This window comes from Astatotilapia calliptera, chromosome 17, assembly GCF_900246225.1.
Source record: "Astatotilapia calliptera chromosome 17, fAstCal1.2, whole genome shotgun sequence".
NCBI classification, from domain to species: Eukaryota; Metazoa; Chordata; class Actinopteri; order Cichliformes; family Cichlidae; genus Astatotilapia; species Astatotilapia calliptera.
This window is the reverse complement of record NC_039318.1, coordinates 12,977,237-13,002,648: the sequence shown is the minus strand read 5'-3', so window position 1 is coordinate 13,002,648 and position 25,412 is coordinate 12,977,237. Positions and strand designations below refer to the sequence as shown.

The window sequence follows — 25,412 nt, the reverse complement described above, 5'->3', positions numbered from 1 at the left end:
CTCTCTTTCACTCTCTTGTTTGCCCAGTGTCCCTCCTTCATTCACTCGGTCCTTTCCTCTCTTTAGCTCTTCAATTAACCACCTCTCAACAGCCATCCGTCCCTAATCTGGTGGGCATCAGTGAAGGTTATGGTCAACAACAGATAAAACAATCCAGGTTTTAAATGATTACCAATAATCGTCTTGTTTGTTTTTTGTTTTTAGCTTGCTGACCTAGCCTGGACACATCATTGTTACTCCAATAACACACGAGGCAGACATGACACGAGCTGCAGGGGTCACTAAGCTTAAAGAGTGTGTTATACAGTAGGTATCCCAAAGGTGCTTTATTCAGAAACAAGAAGATGCTTTGCTGTTTGAATGCGTCACTGCCTGCCTGACGGTCCAGCAGCATTTTAATGTCCTGTGAACCTCACATTAAACACATGCAGACAAAAATCGCAGCTGTGCAGACAAGATTTAGTGGGAGCCGGGAGAGCCGTAAATAAATGTTGGAAATAGAGACGCCAAGTCAAGTCAGATCAAGACATTTTCACATGAAAATACAGCAGATAAACGTGGTCAGCTCACTGAAAGAGCAACACAATATGGCATTTTTCAAAAATTTTAGTACATCTAAAGAATATAACATATCAAAAACAACTATACGATAAGTCAAATGGAAATTTCTGTGTCCAACAGAGATCATGAGAATTGAAAATTGACTGGAATTTAAAAAAAACAAAACAAAAAAGCAGACTGTTTATTTTTAATGGAAACCTAGTCTGACAGCAGGTCTGACTGCATTCTTGGAGGTCCGGCGGCACCTTTGGGACTAGGCTGAGTCTGATTTTTGAGGAAGTGTACTGATTTGCATGAGTTACTTTACAGATCCTTCCCCTTTTGATTTCTCCGACTGTACTGAAGCATCAGGGTTCAGGGTCACTTAATGAAGAGCTCTCCGAGGGCTTGCAGGTGCTGTTCACGGGTACACTTGAAGGGCATGGCTGCTACTATAATTGACTTCAAACTCCAACCAGGCGGCTCAAAAACATATTTAAAGCAGAACACTTGCAGAAGCCTTTCGGTAACAGCTGTGACATTTATATCAAAGTCGAGAGCAGCTCTTCACGCAGCTTTTTGCAAACAGTGCGAATAAAGCCTTTAAATCTGAAATATTAAATGCGATGACTGTAAATAAGAATTGCATACTGTAAGCAAGATGTCGGTTTATGCGCTGTATATACAAGGAGCTCGTGGGATTACATTGTTGTCCAAATCCTGTCTACCTCTTGGTGTAGCTGTAATTTGTCTGCTGCAACTTTGTGTCCTTGTTTACCCAAAGTCTAACTAGTGTGAAACCTGAAAATCCTGAAATGACGGGCTAAGAGTGAAAGGCAGTAATCCCACTAAATCTCAGCTGTGAGCCTCGCTTTGATAGACACTGTGCTTAGAACGACTGAGCTCCCTGCCTGGGTAAGAGAAAGAGGGGTGAAGGGAAAACACGACAGTTGTGGTAAATAGAAAAAAAAAGAGCAGTGAGATGATGAAAACAAGTGGACAGATCAAATACAATTAACCCTCCCCCCTAAAAAGGAAGAAAAAGAACAAAGAATGAGTATGACAGTCAGGAAGAGTATGCACTGTGAATTTAAGAAGTTCCACTTTCAATTAAACTTATACCAAGATGCTCCACTGAGGTGATGGCACTTCTCTAGTGGTCAAAGAGACAGCTAAGCTAGGTAAAAATAACGTAGCTAGCAAGAAAGGCTTGGCCGCTGAAGAAGAAGCTCAGAAGACTGATGTTTTTGTGGCTACAAGTAGTGTCCAAAAAGATCTATGGAGGAAGTGAAGTCTAAGCATGTCTGGGTGCTACTTATTATCATTCAGTTAAAAGGAAATGGATATTTAGAGCAACTAACTGTGTGGCTAATGTGAGCGGTGCTAACAACTTTCTTTCCCAGCGTGTACCACACATGTGCATAGCTGCTACATCCGTTACTGTAATCACTCGTCTCGTCAGTCAATGCACCATTAATCCACAATGTAAAATGTGTGCAGATTTATATGACAGCTAAATCTAGAGTAAGTATTTCTACTTTTCATTTCAGGTCTTTGATCTTGCCGATTTTTTTCCCCTCCCTTCACGTGCTCGCCTGTGTTTCTAGTCGCGAGGTATAGTTTATGATTTGCTGATAGAGCGGGCAGGCAGAGGTCTTCGGTGGGTCGCTCGAGACAAAAGCTGCTTTTTAGCTCTCGAGGCTGATATCTCCCAGCTCCGCTCCCTTCTGATAGCCGAAGTATGCCGGCTGGGGTGTGGGGGTGGTGGACTGGTGGTGTTTGAGGTAAAGGGCGGGAGGGGTGGATGCTTCTCCTGGCCTCCTCTCCCTGCGGAGGCTGCAGTGAAAATGACTTTACCATGCGATGTGCTGTGGTCGCTCCCACTACGCATGTAACCCAGTCAAACTGTTCTCGTCTTAATCTGATTACTCGGGTTATGCTGGGACGCCATGTACAGAATATCTTATGTAAAAAGCATATTCATGTTTCATGCTTGTACCCCAACCCAATCTCCAACCCCCTTGAAGTGGGCTAGAACCCCCCCCCCCCCCCCCCACAAACACACAAACACACACAAGAAGAGAAGGCATATTCAGATAGTTTCTGTAAAAGAAAGAGAGGAAGAGAAGGCAAACTACTCAAAGCGCTTTTAATAATGTATCCATATCTACGTGCATGTTTTGCATGGAGCGATGGGAAAAACAAAGTGTGAGAGAGTAAACAAGGACACCAACACCAGGTGAGCTTTCCTGAGGGCAGCTGGGAGTATTTTTCTCCTCATTTAGCAGTTCATGAAAAAAACCACAAGCTTCCAGATGTGACAGAGGGCATGCACCCTGCTCGCACACACCATAGAGACATGCAGTTACACACACACACCAAAAAAAAGGGAAAATCTGACAGAGAAACAGGCCTCAGTCTAACCCAAAGTAAATGTGTGTGGCACAGATTTACTGTATTTCTAACTAAAGTTAGCGGCAGATCTCTATCGCGAGAATCTTCGTCTCATTAAAAGAAATGTCAGATGAAGGAAACCGAGGGTGAAGACATCAAAGGGGTCTGCAGGGAGCTGAAGAAATCTGGCTTTTAACTCGTTATAAACCCACTGACGGCAGGAATTCTCACTATGAATTCCTACGAGAATCCGTCGTCATGCATCCTCATGCACGTGCACTGAAGTATAACACCTATCGATTTATTTACATACATGACCTCTTAACTTACCAAGCAGTTCCTAATTGTTACTGACCAACAGGCCACTGTAGTTTGACGTGCATACTCATGGGTCCACACTGAGTACCTGTGGCTCAGTGGTGACCTACATTCCCCTTTTGTTATTCCACGCATATCGGCACTGTGTAAAACCGCTGGCTGCTAATTGCTTTCACATTACAGAGCAGCCGGGTGATCTTGGTGGCTTTCCAAGACCACCAACACTGGGACAGGGGGTGTGCACGTTTGCAAAGGCATACCACCAATCACGCAAAGGCTGCATTACTGTGCAAGCACAGGGTTAAAAAACACGCGGGCTGCTATCTGCCGGCAGTAAAACACCTTTCGTCTATTGTCTTGGAAACTCTTTAACTACTGTTTTTCTTCTAGTTTTATAAGACTTGAGCCAGGAAAGCCTTTTAAAAAAATCTGAATGACTAACTGTCGCATTTAAAGGGAGGAGTCTTTGCAAATTTCTGGAGACATTTTTTTGCACACTGAGTGATGGTATTTGACAATCAACCAGAGTCCTAGGACTTCCGAAACACGTTTACAAGCTTACAATAAATTCATTAGCAATGAGCTATTTGTCCCAATTAAACATGGAAGGGCAGCTGGCAGGAAAATTACAGCTTCCTTAAATAAACTCGCAGGTCTACAGCAAGCACAGAGGCCATTTCTAAATATATCACCTCGCCATAGTCCTACCCTTCAACTCGGTCCAAGTGCACTCTGGTTATCTCGTTTTGATGTGCCTAACATGTTTCAGCCTAATGCAGTTCAGCAAAAGTATCAAACAGATCTAACAGAAATCAAAGAGCCCATTTATCAAGTGCAGAGACATCGGCTTTTTGCACTTGTGAGCAACAGTAAGGACTCTGATGCACTAAATCTTCTGTTTGTCACGACTCGGGGAAGCGCGATCACACAGACGTCATTTGGCCATCAGTGGAACGCTGTTTTTTATGACCAAAATGAGTGGAAGAGTGTCGGCTGTTTGCAGCGATCATAAAGGGGCGCTCAGTTGCCTGGAAATTCAATGTTTGGAGGGGCCGTGTGCTCTCCATGCACGCAAGAACACATATCGAGACAAAAACACAATGTCCACTCCTGCTCAGGGCCGTCATGAGTGTTGGTGGGGGGGGGGGGGGGGGTTAAGCTAGCCAGCTGGCTGGAGTTAAATCAGGTTTGAATTAAAGGGTAAATGGACTAACAAATCCCAGGGAGTGCAAAGCGAGGGCAGTGAGGAGGAGGGTGGGGGGCAGTGGGTCACCGCCGTCTGACTGAGGACACAGAGGATTGAAAAGAAATGAAAATAAAAAGTGAGGAGAGCAGAACACATTCCAGATCTGAAATAACTATATCTTAGACAGTTTTCACAGCAAACTGTCTGCTTTGGAAATCTTAATAAGTATCGGGGGGGGGGGGGGGGGGGCATTAAGATGCTGACAAAGAGTAGGAGAAAACTGAAGGAGGAGAAGGAGGGTTTAGACAAGACGTTGGTCTGCCAAACTCCATCGCCAGTCCCTGCCATGAGTTGTCCAAACTGTTGAACGGTACCAGGAGGGGAAACTTCTAAACCGAATCCATTACTGTTTAAAACTCCCACTCAAACAGTCGTGAATCACCACTGCGGCGATCTGTCTCGATCCAAATTATCAGCGCCGGCCCGTTTAAGATCAGCACGCCAGCCGGGCACGTCAGAAATAATAAGCTCCAATGTCCACAGCAGAGATGTCTCAATATATCTTTCCCCTGTTTAACTATAGAGGTCTGCATACATCTACAGCGACGGGCCGAGAGCCTCATTGCAAAACATCATTACACAATGCATGCACGGTATAAACAGCTGTACATTTCAATGAAAAGGCCAATAAATATTCTATTTAAGCGCACCGGGGGCCGTGGGTAAACGTCTGGAAAGATGCTGACGCTGTGCCATCTCTTCTTTGCTCCAATTATGGTTGCAATGACATGACAGGTTTTATGTGCCATTAGAGCTTGCTGCGGGACGGTGAAATGCTGGGAATCTGTTTTTTGCTCTGGTAGGAAATAATGCCGCCTCCATGCATTGCTCAACAATTCCAAATTTAATCCTTGGTTGGCTTTTTGTTTTTTGTTTTTTTTAAGACACAAGTGCTGACATGGCATGAGATCACATCATATTTTAGTGTAAAGGGTTTAACGACGTTCATAATCAGGAGCACTTAAACCTGTGTTCCAACTGCTACAATGGCTCAATGAAGTTGAGATAGAGGGCTGAGAGGTAATGAGCTCTTTGCGGGCAAAGCTTAGTGCTGCTGAGGCAGCCACGCAGAGGTTAGACAAACAGGCAGTGGGATCACAAGGGCCTAAGCCTCTTATATAGGCCCCTCTTGTGGAGAAGATCACTGACTTCTGGTGGAGGGATGAAGGTCAGGAGTTTTCAAAGATCGTGAAGGCCTCTGCTCCTCTTTCTACAAAGGCCCCTACCCCTTCCGACATTGCTGCTCGGAGGCTGTTTGTTTCAGTTTAACGGGTCGGATCATTCAGATTCTTGACTGATAGGACTTAGCTGGGAGTAAATTTAAGCCTGCTGTCAGTCAAACACCTCTAGGAAAATATTTTCCCGTCTCAATAACATTCGTAGCCTGCTCAGATTTCTCCGTGCCGAGACAGTTCCATCCCGATCCTCACTCACCTCCTCGTGCTTTAAATCTTTTAATCCCTTTCTGCAGAGAGAAAAAAAACCTCCACTAGTTTTGGACTCCTTTTGCTTCATGAACCTCTTCCTCTTTCCCTCCCCAGGTCCTTTCTCTCCTGCTGGGAGTCACAGGGCAATGTAGTTTCATTTCCTGCCCTGCTGAAATCAATGCTCTCTGAAGACAAGCAGGGGTTAGAGACTTAGAGGGAAGACGGAGACAGATGTATAGAGAGACAGGAAAAGAGAGCAGAGCTAGGTGTGAGAAGACTGCTGGCATGCGGGACACAGCCGTACCAGCACATAACCTTAAAGTGGGGTTGCTTCCAAGTCGGCGTCAGCTTTGATAAACATCTACCGGGAAGTAAAACAACCGTTCAAAGCAGAAATATGAAAAACAGGAGGGCAGCTTTAATGGGTAAATTGAATTTTCCCCTCAACACTCCCCATCATTTTTTATTCGCCTCAAAGACGGATGGGGGAAAAAAAGAAAAGCATTCGGCGTCCCACAGGATAAATGTATGAATTCCTGGTCAGGAGCGAGCCAGCTGACGAGATCCCTCTCCAGCTTATGCCAGGTTCGATACAAACACGAGTTGAGCGAACACAAAAGGAAGAGAAGTGGAGGAGATAACATACATTTTGTCACTTTTAAAACAAAGAGATTCCTGCTCCATGACTGTACCGGATTTTCTTTCATAAGCATTCCTGCAGATCTGACCACGAAACCCACGGGCCGCTCAGACTTCAAACACAGGACTGCCTCCATCATTCTAAGCTCTGGTTAATGCATCCGGACAGTCAGAAGCACATAACCTTCGGTCCTGCTGTTATTTTCACTCATTTGCTACAAAACAGAGACACGCTCTGGATAGTTAGGCAACAAAGGAATCAATAACTTTTCACCTTGGAGGGAAAAAAAGTTGCCTTATAGTGAGGCCATCAAGCCAAAAGGGATATGAGTATGGTAACAGCTATTCCTCACCACAATAAAGGGATCTTTGAAGGCTTGCCCAAACTCTTAAGAGTTAAGCATGCCATAATCTGCTAAAATCATGCTACCACCAGGTTTCTTGAGTAAAAGACAAAGTGGAAAATTAGAATCTTAAAGTGAGAATTTTTTTCAAATCTGCATCGTTGAACATTTTTCCTCTTTCACCAAATCCGATCAATGACAGAAGACTTGACCGCACAGGGACAGCAGCTTCCTGGTGGTGCTAAATCAGCCAGATGCCTGGGCAGCAGTGGTTTGGTAGATGGGCATTTAACTGCAGTGACTGCATTTCAGACTCACATCCAAATGAGACCTTTAACTCCAGATTCCTCGGTGAATGCGGTCGACACAGGATTAGAATGGATAGAAAGGGGATTTCCATTTAAGTCAAATTTCTTATGGTCATTTGTGCCTTTTTCCCCTCTATTCATGCTAAGTCACTGTTAGATTTATAGTTGCGTGCTTGCATCTAAATTTTGCCCCTGAAATCTGGTGTCACAATTCACAGGCCGCACATGCAAACAGACCTGTTTTTACCACAAAATGCTGACTTGGCGCCGTTTGTCAGCCTAATGGAAAAAAATGTGCGAGATCAGTCGGACAACGGGACTGTGCTGCCACTTCAAGGCGCAGCCTCTCTCGAGTCTTTTTGTGTGAATCAAGTGGCTGGGTAAACACTGGCTGCTGGTTAAACAGGGCGCCTGCACGGAGAACAAGGTGACGAGGCTTTGGTTAAACAAACACACTAAGGCCATGTCTCCACTAATGCTAATACAAAGACATTTGCTGAAGGTGACTACGCTGCACTGAAAACACGCTGGATTTAGTAATATTACCCCCTACTTGTTTAGTTAAGTTGGATTGTATTTCTTTAATATATGTATGGACCAAAAGTCTTCACACTAGAGCCAGATGGATGTTTTGGGTGTAAAAAATTCAAATGCTGATATTTTGGCACTTTCCGCCAATGTGTTTCACACACTCTGCCAGATGTGCTGCCGACAGCGCTCAGAGTCGATCCTCTGCTGAACCAACCAGGTGCTGACAATGTTTCTAAATGACTGACTTTCCTTTCCTTCTGTACTGTATTGTTTTTATATATATTGCATTAATTGAGTTACATTGCAATACCAATATATCCATAGAATATAGAGGTGGAATAAGATGGAAATAGTGGCAAAGTAAGTTCAATTCAATTTAGTTTTATTTGTATAGTTCCAAATCTCAACAATAATTGCTTCAAGGAACTTGACATTGTATGGTTAAGATCCTGCAATACTAGAATGAAACCTATGAGCAAGCATTTGGCGACGGTGGGAAGGAAAAACTCCCTTTTAACAGGAATAAACCTCAAACAGAAAAAGGCTCAGGGAGGTGATATGCTAGAGGTCTTTAAGATATGATGGGGCTTGATTCAAGACCTTGTTTGTAAGGAGAAGGCTTTTGAATTAAATTCTGCAATTAACAGGGAGCCAATAAAGAGAAGCCAGTATGGCAGAAATGTGTTTCTCTTTCAGTCAGTTTGAGAGCTCAAAGCCTGCTGATTGGAGCATTTTTATTCCCCAATAACAAACAAAACACATAAATAAAGTGAAAGGAGCTTAGTGTTGTTTTAGCAGATCCCTAAACCTGTTTAGTGGCCAAATCGACTTGTTAAACTGGCAGCTTTACACTAAAAACCTTTTTAATCCCCAAAAGGGAAAAATGCTTCAGCTTCTGGCAACGACGGGATTACAGTTTCTGTGGCCACTAAATGTAATCACAAAGCAATGACAGGCCAAAGACACGGGAAAACACTTCTCTCTGCATCTTATACAAACATAAAAACCTCCTGAGTGGCTGCACGAGAGCCTAAACAGACACATTCAACAAGGAAGCACACAGTTTATTCAAGCCGAACACAAATCATACGATGCCCCGTAAAATCAAATTTCCTGAAGCCCAAATGTGTCTGGTTTAAGTATTTTGCAAGCAGGCTGAAGTCTATATGCCGAGCACTTTCGGCGTGTGCTACGGCTTCGCTCCAGAGGCATGAAAAAAAATGAGAGAGAGAGAAAAAGTAAGAAAAATAAAGATTTGAGCGAAGGATCTGCTGGGAATGATTTTGGAAATTGTGAGAAAAACGCATGTGATACGGTTCTATTAATAACTGCGGAGTGATAAGTTTATACAAATGCCACTGTGGAGCTGATGGTCCAGTGCTTTTTTTGCCGCGTAACCACTGCGTTCTGAAAAGATTACCCACAGAGCCTCAAAGACGCATCAAGAGTTGCGTTGACTACGGAAAAATCTAGCTAAAGATCCCTCTCATGATCTCGCCATGGCTGCAATGAATCATTTGAAAGAATGAAGTGTTTTTGCGTCAGCTGACAGCACAAGATGCCGCTCCATCTCAGCTCTAGTATGAGAAGCCGCGTACTGGCAAACAATCCTGCCAGAAAGCCTGCACGAGTCGTTATCTTTGTTTCCCTGAAGAGCGTAGGAACTGCTGTGGAGCCACCCTGCTCTCAGTTATTGTTGAGTAAACACAAGCAGCTCAGCCAAGAGCAGCATGTCAGTCAGCCAGGCAAAGAAAGGAGAAAAAGTTGAGGAGCCACTCAGAAACTGAAGAGAAGGAGAGGGGGCAAAAAAGACAGTGTGTGTTTGAGAAAGAGAGAGAGGACACAGCCAGGAAAGTGAGAAAGTACAGAAAAGAAAATTAAAAGGGAAAGAATGCCAGCATTAGCATGTGATTGCCAGCCAGATAGGAACAGTGCCAATGAGTTTTGATGTCATGCTGATGGTTTTGAAAGGTAGCAGAGGGGTTGACTATTTTCTGATTCTCATCATGCGGGGAAAAAACGTCTGTGTGTCCCCATGAAAACATGCAATGATAGGCAAGGCTTTTCTAAAGAATGCAGATCATCTGCGACCACGAACACTGTGTACTTGTTTAATGCTTTTGACCATTCCTCCAGTGTCACCTATCAAAGTGAACACTCCTCCTCAGGCTGGTTAACCCTAACACACAGAGAGAAAAAGATCACGGCAATCAACCTACACAGAGGCTTGTGTGCAGTCCTCCAAGCAGCTAAACAGACATTATGCTGTGCGTAAGTCAAGCGCTCAACAAGTAGGCCTAAACAGGAAAGGGAATTATCCAAGTTGTGTCCACCACGAAGAGGAAGAATGAAAAAAACAACAACAAATAAAGGTCGTAGAACCACCGAGGAGAAATCAGTGAAAAAGTCTGTGTATGTGGCATCTGTCTTCTCTGAGACACAAGTTAAATGTTAAAGGACCCACATCGACACAAATATGGACAACTGTGTCACCCATAATCAGTTGTTCCACATATTTTTGACACTGCCCTCAAGTGGAAGTATGCAGCTACCACAGATGTGGGTCTGAGGCCTTCGGTCCAGCTGCTGTGACCAGATGATGAGTTGATTTAGTGCAAAATGCTGCACATTGTGTGGTTAAAGCATCACAACTCTGATGACTTTCTGCATTTCTCTCTTTTAGATCTTTGTATTCTTTGGATTTTGAAGCTTTAGCCATAGAAAGGTTATCTCAGACTTAAGTGTTATGGACTAACATATTACTAATTGAATGCAGAAACAAAATAGCAGATTAAAAGAGAATGCCAAACCCTATACTTAAACAGCTGTGAAGAAACGACACGCATATTTCTAGTTTTGCACACAAATATGACAGTGCCATCTCTCTTAATAATCCATAAAGTGAACATATCTTTCATGGAAAACAAATATTGATTTTTTTTTGGCAGTGACGCCCATTAAATTGGGGGTATTTCATCCCCTTGGTGGGAGCCTGGTGTTGTACAAAGATTTAATTGTGGCTGAACTGAGATCTGCCCGTCTGCTTCCAGTAGGAGTTTCTCAAGTCCTTAATGCTAGACAAACAGGGCTTAAAAAGATTTACTCTGGCACATACAGGAGAGTTTAAAAAGCCATGTTTCATCCGAACCCCTTATTAAATGAAATGTAGCATGATCTCCACATATTAAGCACGAGCTGTGAAGGACACTTGCAAAGCAGTAATTTGATAAAACTCGAATAAGGAGTGGGGCTTCAGTGACATTTAGAGCTCTTTAAAGCAGCACCCTTTCCCCACGGTCCACAACGCGAAACCGTGCCAAGTCCGTATGGAAAATTGATATGCAGTATGTGTGGCTTATTCCATTAGACTCATTAAAGTGTCACTTTGTCATCAGCACGGTCTCTCTCTTAAAGCCTACCTTACAACTGCAGCAAAGGACTCATTGTGTTGTGTGTATAAAATACAGCACAGAGCTTTTTTTTCTTTTCTTTTTTTAATGTGGCAGGAGTAATTTGTCTTCCAGGCAGCAGCCAAAAGACATCAACACAGAAAGTATCAAATGGAAGGTATAGAAAGCAAGTTCATTTGCGGTTGGACGTATACGGTACAGGTCAGTCGGCGGGAGCGGGAAAATATGGCCAATTAATGCTCTGCTCTGGAGAACGCCACCCTAATGCAGCTTATTTCCCCGCTCAGTCTAGACTCTCACTCTGCTAAAATCATTCAAGTGCCATCTACACACTGGCTCCTCAACTGCAGCACCAAAGCCTGAACCGATGTTGTTTCTCCTTTTTTCTTAATCCAGACCGCAGTTCCCTGAACCCTGTAGAGGTTTTTTCCTTTCTAACAGGCTGACCTCCTGTGCAGACAGTAAATTGCAGGAAAAAGGTTTTCACGCTTGGCTACAGTTTGTAGTGGCAGAAACTTTATCAAACGTCTCCAAAGAGGATCTGAGTGCAGCGCTTTTAGCCTCTGATTAAACGCTGCCTCTCCAAGGAAAACCTTGCCACTAAAACACCACCCCGCTCCACTGAGTCCGATTTGTGGAAATGGGAGCATTTTTCTTTCTCTCTTTTTTTTGGTTTCTGCCAGTATTGCGCAAATGCAGGAAATTTACACTTCTCGTCGTTCACAAAAAAAGGCTTTTGCCTCACTTGGCAGAGCAGATATACAAAAGAAAGGAAACTCAAATCTAGCTCTCCTTTTTAAAAAAATTCCTTTGACAACCCAACTACTGACAGCATATTATCAGGACATTCCAGCCAAGCAACATAAGGAAAGTTCTTCTGAATCTCCTATTATGTGAATACTGCAATTGTGGGTCTTATTAGGGGGAAAAAAACAACCAAAAAAGTTGCACTCAAAGAGTCATTTGATATCTTGAACCTTTTTATTATCATTTGGAAGCAAATTACCTGCTGGCTCTACATCATTTAAACAATTATCACACAATATTCTCCAAAACAGTTTGCCCCGTGGCAGCACTGAGGCACGCCGAGCCTCGGCAAACACATGTGCCTAATAACGAGTGGGAAGTAGGTAATTGCCAGTGCACGACATAGTTTACACACCGGCGCTTTAAATCAGTGACATAAAACAGAGTTTGAGCTTATGATTTACAGGCGTGTGCTGATTAAATTAACGTCTATGCTTTTTCTCCCAGTTTCGCACACTCAGAACTGAGTCAAGCTGTCTCAAAATATGTAGATGTGTGTGTGTGTGTGTGTGTGTGTGTGTGTGCCACATCCTGCCACATTCTTTTGCGTCTGCCAAAAGCTTTTAGAGATCCTCGGCAGTTGATGCCTGACTTAGTGTAATGTGCAATGTCAAGAGCGGAGGAGTGGAGTTTTAGACGCGGCCGGGTCATCGATCTTAAAGAGATGTACCACTCGAGACCGAGCCAAACATTTGCCAGAGCATCTGGATAAAACGCTGAATAATTTGAAATAGGCACTCTCAAAGTGAGAAACGTGCCATCACATGCACTGCGCAGCTTAAAAAATACAAAATAAAAATCAGCAGAAGGAGTGGCTGATATGTAAAATTTTTAACAAGTCCTCATAAAAGAAACGAAACCACAAATTCTGAGCTTTCTTTTTCACTTCATGTGGTCTGTTCCCCCAAATAAGAGTCTAAGAAAACACCAGGAGACATAAAACAGTCCAGATAGGCATGTCAGTGGCAGACGGACCAGGACAAGCTCCTACACACTCAGCCTGTAAGACCAATTGGATTTTCCAGGGGTGAAGTGCCTTTATTGTCAACAGTGTGTCCCACTGAAAACTGTACCGCGTCAGTTCCACCCGGCATGATTTATAGCCTTCCCAAGTGTTTTTAAACGGCTAAATGCAATTCTAAACACATTTCCCATAGTCCCTGCCCTGCACTGGACCTTTTCATGCCCAGAGGTGAATGTCCCACATTCAGGAACATTTACACAGTTTACATGGATTTAAAACATTTTTTGTCCATTTGGTTTTAGGAATTTGTCATAAGATTATCACTGAGCCGACAGATGAACATGCAGTGCTTATCTCCATGTTTAAATAAAAAGGTGGGACTTTTTAGCATGGCTGCTTTTAGCTGAAATCTGATTTCCACGCGGTTCCACCTGGGTTCAAACTCAGGTGATTCAAACAAAAAAAAGCCCTGCTGGCACAGCAAAAATAAATAAAAAAATAAAATAAAATCATGTTTGGACAAAAAATAAAAAGCCCTGTTAAACTTTAGGTGGCCTTTTTTTTTGTCCCCCACTCTGCACAAATGCATGGCAGTAACATTTGTGATTTACAAGTGAAGCAGTGCCTATAAGAATAAAATCTCACGATCTGTTGGTTTTAGCACCCTGAGGGCTGATAGTGATGCCTAAACTGCTTTTGGCAAGTAGAGGGAATGCACGGGGAAAATCATCAAATTTCCTACAATCAGCCAATGGTGTACATTAACTGACATTTTCTAATCCTGCAAATGAAGAAAGTATTTCCTTAGGTTTAAAATGTTTTCTGAAAGGGTGCACAGATTTTTAACCGCTAATTTGCACACCCTTTTGCATGTCCACCATATAAAACAAAATCCTTCCCTGCGGCCGGGGAAACGCCTGACCTTTCCTGGAAATGCTCGCATTTAAACTACAGTGACAGACTTGTGACCTCCGACCTCTTCAATGGAAGCACACAGCCTGCCCAGCGCACCAGACGGCAGCAAATAAAGACAACAACGACCACACTTTAAAGATTCCTCTTTGTCCTGTTTGCTCCGTTGCAACCACAGTACAGCCCCTGATCACTTTGTCCGGAATTATTGTCTTAACATTTGATTACAGTGAAACCGCACTGTTGTTCCTCTCTGACTCTGCCGAAAAAGACAGCATTGTCCACAAACATATCCTGGAGCTGCTGTGATTAAGGGATAAAAAAAAGCTTGCAAATGAGTGTCATTAATGTGCAGCACACCAGTAAGTTTCATCATAAAGTGACATTCATTTAAATGGAGAGAGAAAATCAGAATGAAAGTCACTGGAAGCAGCAGCTGCCGATTATCTCTGGGAGAAAAGGATTCTGAAGCTTTTTTTGTTTATAGATGATATTAGTTGAAGAGGGTGCCATGGGAGTTTTCTTCATGGAAAACAGTATTAGTATTTCAAAATTAATTTTCAGAGTATTTTCCCTCTGGATCGTATGTGGGTGGGTGGGAAACACAGTCATTTCCACTTGTCTCTTTCCAGATATGAAGTACCTAAAGGATCAGGGGGTTTGGCTCCTCTCCACTTCATATTCAACCATTAAACTCCATTTGAGGAATAAGTTATAGCTAACTCATCCACTTAAGTAATGTGAATTAACATTCCTCTCTGCCTCAGAGCAAAAAAAAGAGAGGACTGAGGATACAGAGAGGAAAGAGAAAGAGAGAAAAAAGACAGGCCTTGGTGAAATGCTTGACGCCCAATACAGGAAATGCTGCACACCTTCACTGTAAATAACAGTTGAAAAGGCATTTATGGAGGACGGGGATAATCCAAGCAAACCCCGAAAAACTTTCCGGAGACAATTCATCACCACTGGTCTGGATGGGGAGGATTGTTTCATACACTATAAACACTTAAAAGCCAGGACAAAGGAGGAAAATGCCTTCCAGGAGCAGCTTCGTAAACAATTCAAACTCAATTCAAACTCAGTTCAATCACACTTATGGGAATCAGCCACAGGCCACTCGCATTTGCTATCAGGTCATCTTTAACTTTAAGATGCCAGCACTGCACAGGCACACATGGCTCTGTGCAGTGCAAACTGCAGTGAGAGAGTCCGGACACACAAATAAACTATAATAAAGAGTTATTTAAATGTCTGTGTTGAAGGATACACGTATACGTAAACCGAATCCTGTTTCCAAGAGGCCACAGGCTTCTGGAGCCCATGCATGCATCCCCATCTTACTGCCTTCATCAGCGATAACCCCTCCCGCCATCAACCAAACCTAACACTACATGCAGTGGTTGTTTGCCTTTTAAATAAGCCTTCACACATTCCTTATCTTTAACGCTCAGATTTTTGAGGGGCGTGGTTAGAGTGGGCACAATGGGCATCCAGCTGACTCGTTAAGAGCCCCCCTATTGTCCGCCACTGGAGTGGAGTATTTCCCCGTGCCGAGCCTTCAGAATGACAATGGGACGATAATCTAAAAAACCAAAGATCATTTGCATGAGAAGAGAGGCTGAACGATGGCCGGCAGTATGGGGTCACTTAACAGATGATTTCAGGAGCCACAGACAAAAAGTCGGCCTAAAATATACAAGCAAAATGTAAACATGGGGATGGATGGCTTGAACCGTCTTTACAGCACGTTAAAATAAAAGAAGCGCAACGCCGCAGCGGAGCGCGTTGGGAACATGTTGGAAGCCCTTGCAGGAGTTTTTCGTCAAGGCTGACAGATTAGAAAGTTGAATGTCAGCAGAGGAGAGTAGGAAAATGGATGATTTTAGAAGTGAAGGCTAAGGAAAAAAAGTTTTGGGAGACTCACCAGACGCGCTCAGGTCCAGGACACTTTGGAGGAGCAGGGCGATCCAGAGCGCGCATGGTGGACATCTCCAGAGTCGCTGGTTCGCCGCTGCCCGGTTTAGATACATTCCTTCGGTTGTGTGTTAAACCTTTCCACGCTTTTCACATCCACCACACACAATAATCAATTTTGAGTCCGTCCCCCTACAAAAAAAAGTAATATAACCCCAACAATAATAATAATAACCACTCTAAGCTCGGCGTTTTGATCAGTTCTAGGTCGTTTCAGCAGTTTTTTCAAAGCCCACCAAAACTCTCCCTAGGATGAAAACAAATTGGTGCTTCTTGAAGAAAGCTGTCTCCGTCTGTCCTGGCTTCTGTGCCTTTCCTCTTCGCTCGAGCCCAGCTCCGCTTTGCCTCCTCTCAGTCTGTCTCTCTCTCCCTCTCCGACTGAGCGCAATCCTTCCAGCAAACTTCATCGGGAGAAGTTGTGCCCACAGAAGCCACATGGCTCTGATTAGCCAAGTGTCGCCATCGTGCGTGCACTACAGGAACTGTCCGGAGGGCGGTCAGAGTCTACCTCGTGTGTTTTTTTTAAATCTGTGAGTGAAATATCTGAGGAGTATTCAGTTTTTAGATGGAGACCCCGCATTTGTGCTTCCTGCTTTACTTCAATCACTAAAACGCTTAATAGAAGAGATCAGTGATTCAAATCTCTGCCGTAAAATTCACGACAACTGAATTTATATCTACAGCTGTTTATATCGAACTATAAAGTGCATCCTATAAACTTAAAAAACGAACGTATTTGTTGTTCTTTTTTTAAAATTTGCATATTGGTTGCATAGTTTTATATATTGACCCATTTTATATTTGTTATGTACAATTTGGGGCTTTTCCAGATAAATAAAGTATAGCAATTAATAAACAAAAATCAACAATTAAAAGAAGACAGCATTCCCTCTAAGCCACGTGTAAACAGATTCCCTGGATCCAGAAGTCATATTTTCTTGAGAACATCAAATCAAAGTCTACCAGTTGCTTTTTCCTTTTTAATCTGACATGTGATTGTAAAGATACTGCGAGATCTGTGCATCTTTGTACCCAATTTCACCATGGTGAAGAGTCCTTTCAAAAGTTCCTGGATCCAGATCCAGATCGGCTGCACCTTTGGTAAAAAATGTTCATGCAAATCCCTTTTTTTTTTTAGTGCAACCAAACCAAACCAATCCCATAACTTCCTTGGTGGAGGTAATTAAATAACCAAAGAAAGCTTCTCAGTTCCCTGCAGGCTGAGAGGCACTAAACAGCCTTTTTGTTCGAGCTGTCACTGGTACACATGATTTATAAGGTCCAGTGGTTACAAGAAGGAAAATATTCTCTAATGAAAAAAATACACGCTAAATACACTTATAAGAAATTCAAGGAGTGTGAACTGAAGTTACCCTTATGATTGTGCTTTATTGCACTAATGATGTTTAAGGGAACGTTTAGGTTTTCCAACAAAGTGTAGAACCTTCACACTTTTTGAAGTCTTTTTTTTTTTAAACGAACACCACTTCCTGTTTCCTGTGAGCTAACTCTTTAGAAGATCAAATTAAAGTGATTTAAGAAACTGCAAATGGAGCTTAACTGATCTCTCTGTATTAACTGATAATGATCCATCTGGTGCTGTTCAGTATAGTTTTTCTTTAATATTTTTAATTAGATGAATAATGTAACATACTAAAAAACAACATATGCAAATGTTTAACTCATTTTACATGCATTAAGTGTATAAAACAGATGAAAGCTGGAAAGTTACAAAAAGAAAGAAAAGACAATGTTCTCTTGTGCCTGGCTGGACACACACACACACACACACACACACACACACACACACACACACACACACACACACACACACACACACACACACACACACACACACACATCTCAGTATAACTATTCAGACGTTTACAATACGACTGACCAAATTCACTTCTCCTCTGTAAATCCACATTCTGTTTAATTTCACTCTGCTGACTTCTGGATTCTGACACATGCATTGTCTCTGCAGGTGTGTGTGTGTGTGTGTGTGTGTGTGTGTGTGTGTGTGTGTGTGTGTGTGTGTGTGTGTGTGTGTGTGTGTGTGTGTGTGCACGGAGGATTTTGAAAGCCATTTTGGGGAGCAGGAAAAAGAATGGTAGCAATTTAGTATCTCTGGTTCTCCAGTGCAGCGACCCACCTCTGCTCATTAGAGGGAAACATCATCCTCTCTGAGGTATGTTTTGATTTAGCTGTAACAGAATAAAGGAACAGTGTGCATAAATAATGCTCGACACTGAATTATTTGCCAGACTCAAGAGACGAACATGAAGTGGGTTGCTCGCAAGCAGCAGTACTTTACCCTGCACTTTGTCAGTCCCAAGAGTCCAGAACATGTCATGCCTGTCTCATGATCCTCTTTCCCTTTCTTAAACCCATATAGACTCAAAGTCATCCCAGAGTACAGGGATAACACTCTTCTAACCCACCGTAAACCCTGGTGCATTCAGTGGTCTGTACAGTGGCCCTAAGAGGTCAGTGCACTGCAACATAGAAAACACACAAATAAACAGAAACAGACACAAGAAAATTAACTAAAGTCCTTAAAGCTGACTTGGTCTGCGTTTATTATTATTTAATCTGTTATAGTAATAAATGGATCACATTAAACATGAACAAAGTTTCAATAATAATCTCATCATATGTGCAAAGCAACCCAAATGAGCCAAAAGCTCTCAGGGGTTCAGACTTCCCTAAATGCTCATCTTCAGGTAGATATCCCTAATGTGGCCATCTCAGGCTCACAGCACTGGTTGTGGGAACAGAAGCCCCACCCACATGCTTTTCAAACCTTCTGTCTACAAGAGGCAGTCAGTCAAATTTAAAGATAGGTGAAATGGAGCTAAAAAGGTCTGTTTCAGTCCGTGGGCGAACTGAGTGTCTGCACAGAGGCCCAGTGTGACAAATAAGGATTGTTTGGAATTGTTAAGCACACAAAGATACTCCAGCAGAACCTGACAATTAAAAACATGGAGCTGGCAGTTAGTATGACAAGTGCCCTTTAGACACATTATTCTCCACTGTGTGACTCTGTTCACTCTGTAGCCAAAACTTTAATTGCTGATCCTTACAAGTCCCTGGGGATTTAATTTGACTGACTTATACTGAACACCTTTAAATAAACAAGACTCTTGTCTCGAATTGTAAGATTGCTGTCTTTTTCCAACTACAAAACCAGTCTTCTTGTTTAACCTGAGATATCCGCTGACATTGGAAAAACTGTTTTCAGTTACCTTAAACTTGAAATGGTATGAATTGTAAGCTGTCCTAAAATGAATTACACCCCTTGGTGTTCTCAAAGCGTCATTGTTGCACGCTTTATGATTCCTGCAACTGTTTTTATCCATTTCTTGTATTGTTTATTTATGTTATTTCCATCTGCTAGCTGCATTCTTGTAATTGTTATTGTTCTCAAGTCTCTCTTGAAATGACAGATTAAATGAAGTTTCAGTTAAAACCATCAAATACTCACAAACAAGCAAATCCAGAAACTTCAAGCTCTCTCAAGACTGTTCTGTGTTAAATTTCTTTAATGCCGTGGATTGTATATCAGCACACTTTTGCAGTCTCCTTGGTCTGCAACTACTGGAGTAGCTGAGGAAATTAGGAATACATTGATTACGATGGTTGAGAGATATAAAGCAGCCGACTGAAACAGCTGCCTGATCCTCTGATCGAAACCAGGGCTGCGGTCAGTTCATGTAAATAAATATGGCAATTCATGACAAATGAGTGTTCAGCTGCACTTTAACTCGTTACATGTAAGAAGTCTTTCATACCCGAGTTTAAAGCTGGCAAGAGGGAATTTTCTTTTGAAGATATGCTTCTGCTTAAGTAAATTTATGGTGGAGGAGTGGTGAATTTCGGACACTGAAATACAGTGGGGCAAAAAAGTATTTAGTCAGCCACCGATTGTGCAAGTTCCCCCACTTAAAATGATGACAGAGGTCAGTAATTTGCACCAGAGGTACACTTCAACTGTGAGAGACAGAATGTGAAAAAAAAATCCATGAATTCACATGGTAGGATTTGTAAAGAATTCATTCGTAAATCAGGGTGGAAAATAAGTATTTGGTCACCTCAAACAAGGAAAATCTCTGGCTCTCACAGACCTGTAACGTCTTCTGTAAGAAGCTTTTCTGTCCCCCACTCGTTACCTGTATGAATGGCACCTGTTTGAACTCATCATCTGTATAAAAGACACCTGTCCACAGCCTCAAACAGTCAGACTCCAAACTCCGCCATGGCCAAGACCAAAGAGCTTTCGAAGGACACCAGGAAAAGTATTGTAGACCTGCACCAGACTGGGAAGAGGGAATCTACAATAGGCAAGCAGCTTGGTGTGAAGAAATCAACTGTGGGAGCAATCATCAGAAAATGGAAGACATACAAGACCACTGATAATCTCCCTCGATCTGGGGCTCCACGCAAGATCTCATCCCGTGGGGTCAAAATGATCATGAGAACGGTGAGCAAAGATCCCAGAACCACACGGGGGGACCTGGTGAATGACCTGCAGAGAGCTGGGACCAAAGTAACAAAGGTCACCATCAGTAACACACTACAACGGCAGGGAATCAAATCCCGCAGTGCCAGACGTGTTCCGCTGCTGAAGCCAGTGCATGTCCAGGCCCGTCTGAAGTTTGCCAGAGAGCACATGGATGATACAGCAGAGGATTGGGAGAATGTCATGTGGTCAGATGAAACCAAAGTAGAACTTTTTGGTATAAACTCAACTCGTCGTGTTTGGAGGAAGAAGAATACTGAGTTGCATCCCAAGAACACCATACCTACTGTGAAGCATGGGGGTGGAAACATCATGCTATGGGGCTGTTTTTCTGCCAAGGGGACAGGACGACTGATCCGTGTTAAGGACAGAATGAATGGGGCCATGTATCGTGAGATTTTGAGCCAAAACCTCCTTCCATCAGTGAGAACTTTGAAGATGAAACGAGGCTGGGTCTTCCAACATGACAATGATCCAAAACACACCGCCCGGGCAACAAAGGAGTGGCTCCGTAAGAAGCATTTGAAAGTCCTGGAGTGGCCTAGCCAGTCTCCAGACCTCAACCCCATAGAAAATCTGTGGCGGGAGTTGAAAGTCCGTGTTGCTCGGCGACAGCCCCAAAACATCACTGCTCTCGAGAAGATCTGCATGGAGGAATGGGCCAAAATACCAGCTACTGTGTGTGCAAACCTGGTAAAGACCTAAAGTAAACGTTTGACCTCTGTTATTGCCAACAAAGGTTATGTTACAAAGTATTGAGTTGTATTTTTGTTATTGACCAAATACTTATTTTCCACCCTGATTTACGAATAAATTCTTTACAAATCCTACCATGTGGATTCATGGATTTTTTTTTTTTCACATTCTGTCTCTCACAGTTGAAATGTACCTCTGGTGCAAATTACTGACCTCTGTCATCATTTTAGGTGGGTGAACTTGCACAATCGGTGGCTGACTAAATACTTTTTTGCCCCACTGTATGTCAGGTCGCCACTTTGAGAACTTCTGGTGGAGTGTCTTGAGGACCCAAGACCTTTATTGCATCTGCATGATTTCACATAAGCAACAAAGGTCTTTTGTTCTCCAGCGGTATCACACGGACAGCAAATTCAAACTAAATAACCCTAAATAACTGTCAAACCAGAAGAAATTGGGCATGACTGATTGCAGTCTGCAGAAAAGTGTGAGGTGACGTGCACCATCTGTAAACCCCGTTTCCCCCTCTGCGAAGCACCTTTCGAGATTTTCAGTTTAAGCAGCCGGATGAGTGTTTAGGTTTTCTCCACAGTAGGGAGACTCAGCAGGGTGGAGGAGGCTTTGGAGGGGGGGAGACCTCGCTATTGCACTGACCAAGTAGTGAGTTTACATCTGATATTGGCCTGTTTTTCTTTTTGCCTGATGTCTGTCGACTTCATTTTGACCAAAGCAGGACAAGATTATTAAAATTGCAACCATGCATGCTGAAATCCTCGAACTTTCATGTCGGAGTGGAGCGGGGTTCTAAAGGGCTCTTTGAAGAGCAGATCCCTTGGGCTTTCTGCTGTGGCCACAGCAGTCGGACAGGGAGGCTCTTTGTTAAAAACCAGGCGATGATGTCTCAGTCAATAAAAGAGCATGAAAGTTGATGATGGCGATAATGATAGGCCTTAAAAATGGCCTTCCTACATCTTCCCACTATGTTCTCTCTTTCTTTATATCCTAATAACACTAACAGCATGCACTTTTACTTGACGTTCCTTGCAATAACGCTGAAAATGTGTTAGCACTTTGCGCATTCTTTGAGCGGCGGATAACTGAGGACGGTTTTCACCACAGTTTAGACATCTTTAAACAGCTGACAGACTGTCTGGCCTCACTGCGTCGTCTGTGTTCACCCCCACCAACCCCCCAAAACAAAATGTAACTTCTTAAGGAACACACTACAATCTGTGCTGATACAACAGCATGCATCATGCAGAACTGCAGGGGCCTCTTTCCCTCTGTCAGTTCTTCACTGTGAGCAGGCAGCACCTTTGTGATATACAATTAGGAACTGAAAAGATATCAAATTTCCTACAAGAGAAACTCCAGGAAATAGGTCAGTGTATGCAACGGTGCCAAGGCAACGCTTTATTGTCCTTTTCCTGTCTCTACAAGGTCCTAAATCATGTGAAGTTCCAGTGAGCAGGAGAGTAAAGGGCTGCAGTTGATTGTTGTGTACATCTTCTTTGTTTTGTTTGTATTTGTGTATGGAGTGGGAATAAATGGAGCGATGCGAGAATGACTTTTTTTTGTCTCGTCTGCAACGGTAAATTTTAGCTTGTTGATTTGTGGTAAGACCTCAGCACCCACGTTTCTTTCATCTTAAATTCTGACACGTTTCCCCATAGCCCCTTCATCAAACACACACTCCACAGGACAATGGGCCGCATAAGTGTGGTGTCTCCTGGAGTATTTGTTGACTTATTACCTGCAGAGCCAGAGGAAGAGTTGGAAGGGATTCTAACTGGACCACATCCAGGCTCCGTGCAATGTTTGGTAAAACTGTGTGGTCAGAACTCATCTTGTCCCAGTTTTTATAGCCTCACACATCATCCTGTACACTTCAGCTCCACACCCGGAAAGTTGAGAGTGTAAAGATGGCGATGACTCATGCGGTGCCTCTACATCCATCAATGCCATTTTTTAGGGTGTCTAAGACATTTTTAAAATCACACACTGAGCTCAAACTTGTTCACATCTAGAAAATGAACTAGAACATCAAATAAAAACACTATGTTTTTCCAGTCTTTAGATTAAAAATATATACAATATAGTGTCATTTACATTATATAAGTAGAGCAAAGACTTTTCATTGGGACTGTGGAACCAATGGAACAGCATGAGCAAAAGACAGATCAAAGCGCCCATCCTAACCTCTGCTCATTGCTTAAAGGGCCTATAACGGGCAGATGTGGTTCAAAACTGGGTCATCTGTTTCCGTGGTCTTGGATCCTGAGACCACAGAATACCTTCAAAGGTCTCTTGAACCACGCCTATTCTGAGCTGGGGGGGTTTTGTGCTGATTTTTTGTTTTTGTTTTTTGGCTTATTGCTGTACAGTGAGTAATTAAAAAGAAGGCCAGCACATGAGAGATGCTTCACAGCAGCCATGGAAGGTGTTTTTATGAGAAGTAACATTCATCTGCTCTTTGTACCAAATGAAAACAAAAGCAAGATGCACAATGCAGGTACAGAGAGCGCACACAAATCCACCTTAAAATGCATATAAACAGAGCACACAGAATGCAAATGCAGTTCATATGCAGTAACTTGTACACAGACACAGACATGGAAGGATTGGTGTTGAAAACTTCTTGAAATTTTACATTTCTTCAGTTGTTGTATTCAGTGTAATGGGTATTACATTTTTAGATAAAGCATCAGCAGACTTAAAATATAATAATGACAATCAGCTTTATTGACCAAGTATGTCTACACATACACAAGGAACTGAGCTGGATGGATGGACGGATAAGATAAGATAAAACAAAACAGTATATACAGTACACTTTGATGGTGGATATTTTAGGTACAGACGCTGTGTGAGTGTCATTAGTGTCCATCGGAGTGACTACCTGTGGAAAAACACTGTACATATATCTGCTTGCTGTGCTGTACAGTGCTCCAGAGGGGAGGACTTGGAATGGGGTGTGATGGGTCTTGCACTGATGTTGCCTGCTTGTTTCCGTATTCTGGATTTATACAAATCCTGAATTGAGGGGAAGTCGGTCGGCACCAGTGATTTTTTTCTCCTGACCTCACTGTTCATGGTCGTCTGTTCTTGTCCTGTTTGGTGGCTGATCTGAACCATACAGTGATGGATGAGCAGAGAACAGGCTGGATTGTTGAAGATCTCCTGAGGCAGGTTGAACGTCCTCTGCTGGGCCTTTTTGACGATTGTGTCTATATTGGGTGACCACTTCTGGATGAAGGTTCCTCCTGAAATCCATTGTCATCTCTACAGTGTTGAGCGTATTGAGCTCTAGGTTGTTCCGATTGCACCACAGGACCAGCTGTTCAACCCCATGTTTGTATGCAGACTCATCGCCATCCTTGATGAGTTTGATAACCGTCATGTCATCTGCTTCCTGTCTGTCAGTAAGTTTGTGATCCACAGACAGATGGAGGCTAGGAGTGGAAGACTTGAGGGATGATGGTGTTAAGAGCTGAAGTGAAGTCTATAAACAGAATTCTAGCATTTGTGCCAGGGCAGTCATGGTGTTGCAGGATGTAGTGCAACACTATGTTGACATCATCCACCGAACCGTTGGACCGGCAGGTAAATTGCAGGGGGTCCAGCAGGGGACATGTGATGTCCTACATCTAGGTCACAACCAATCTCTCAAAAGATTTCATGACTAGAGACATCCGGGCAACAGGCCTGTGGTCTTTTAACCCAGTGATAGAGGGTTTGAGCTGTAGCTGTAGCTACAGGTGGTAGAGCAGCTACTAACCGGAAGGTTGGTGGTTCGATCCCACTCTGCATGCCAAAGATCCTTGGGCAAGATACTAACTCCATGTTGATCTCCGATGCATCCATCAGAGTGTGAATGCGTATGAATGTTAGATAGGCACTAACAGTTTAGAAAAAAAAGTGCTTGTGTGAATGGGTGTGATAGGGTGAATGAATTAGTTGTATAAAGCGCTTTGAGTGCTCAGATAGCGTAGAAAAGCGCCGTATAAGAACCAGTCCATTTCTTGGGGACTGGGACTGGATGTTTTTCCCTGATTTTTAAAGACATTACTTTCAGATACTATTTATCTACTGTAATGTCTGTGTTAACTTTGGCATTTTTTGAACACTCAACAAAAAAATAGGAAGAAATGTGTTTTTTGTTACAGGGTGGTAACAAAAAAAGAGACAATTTAAAACAAAAGGCAGATTTCACAATCAGATCTCCAACAAATGCTTCATCTTTAGGAGGAGAGAGCCCACGTAGGCACAAGGAGAAGATGCAAACTCCTCACAGAACGGTCCCAGTCACCCTGAGGATTCAAACCCATGATCTTCTTGTTGTGAGGTGATAGTGCTAACCGAAGCATCACCATGCCATGT

At 42.9% G+C, this 25,412-nt stretch overlaps 1 protein-coding gene across 1 annotated transcript in view; it reads right to left on the bottom strand.

Moving 5' to 3' along the window:
• ror1 (receptor tyrosine kinase-like orphan receptor 1) overlaps window positions 1–16,189 on the bottom strand; it is a 135,596-nt gene extending 119,407 nt beyond the window's left edge. The window contains exon 1 of the mRNA XM_026147809.1: window positions 15,765–16,189. Coding sequence (XP_026003594.1) covers window positions 15,765–15,870 — 106 coding nt within the window. The 5' untranslated portion in view covers window positions 15,871–16,189. The remainder of the gene's footprint in view (window positions 1–15,764) is intronic.
• Window positions 16,190–25,412: the final 9,223 nt, after the last annotated feature.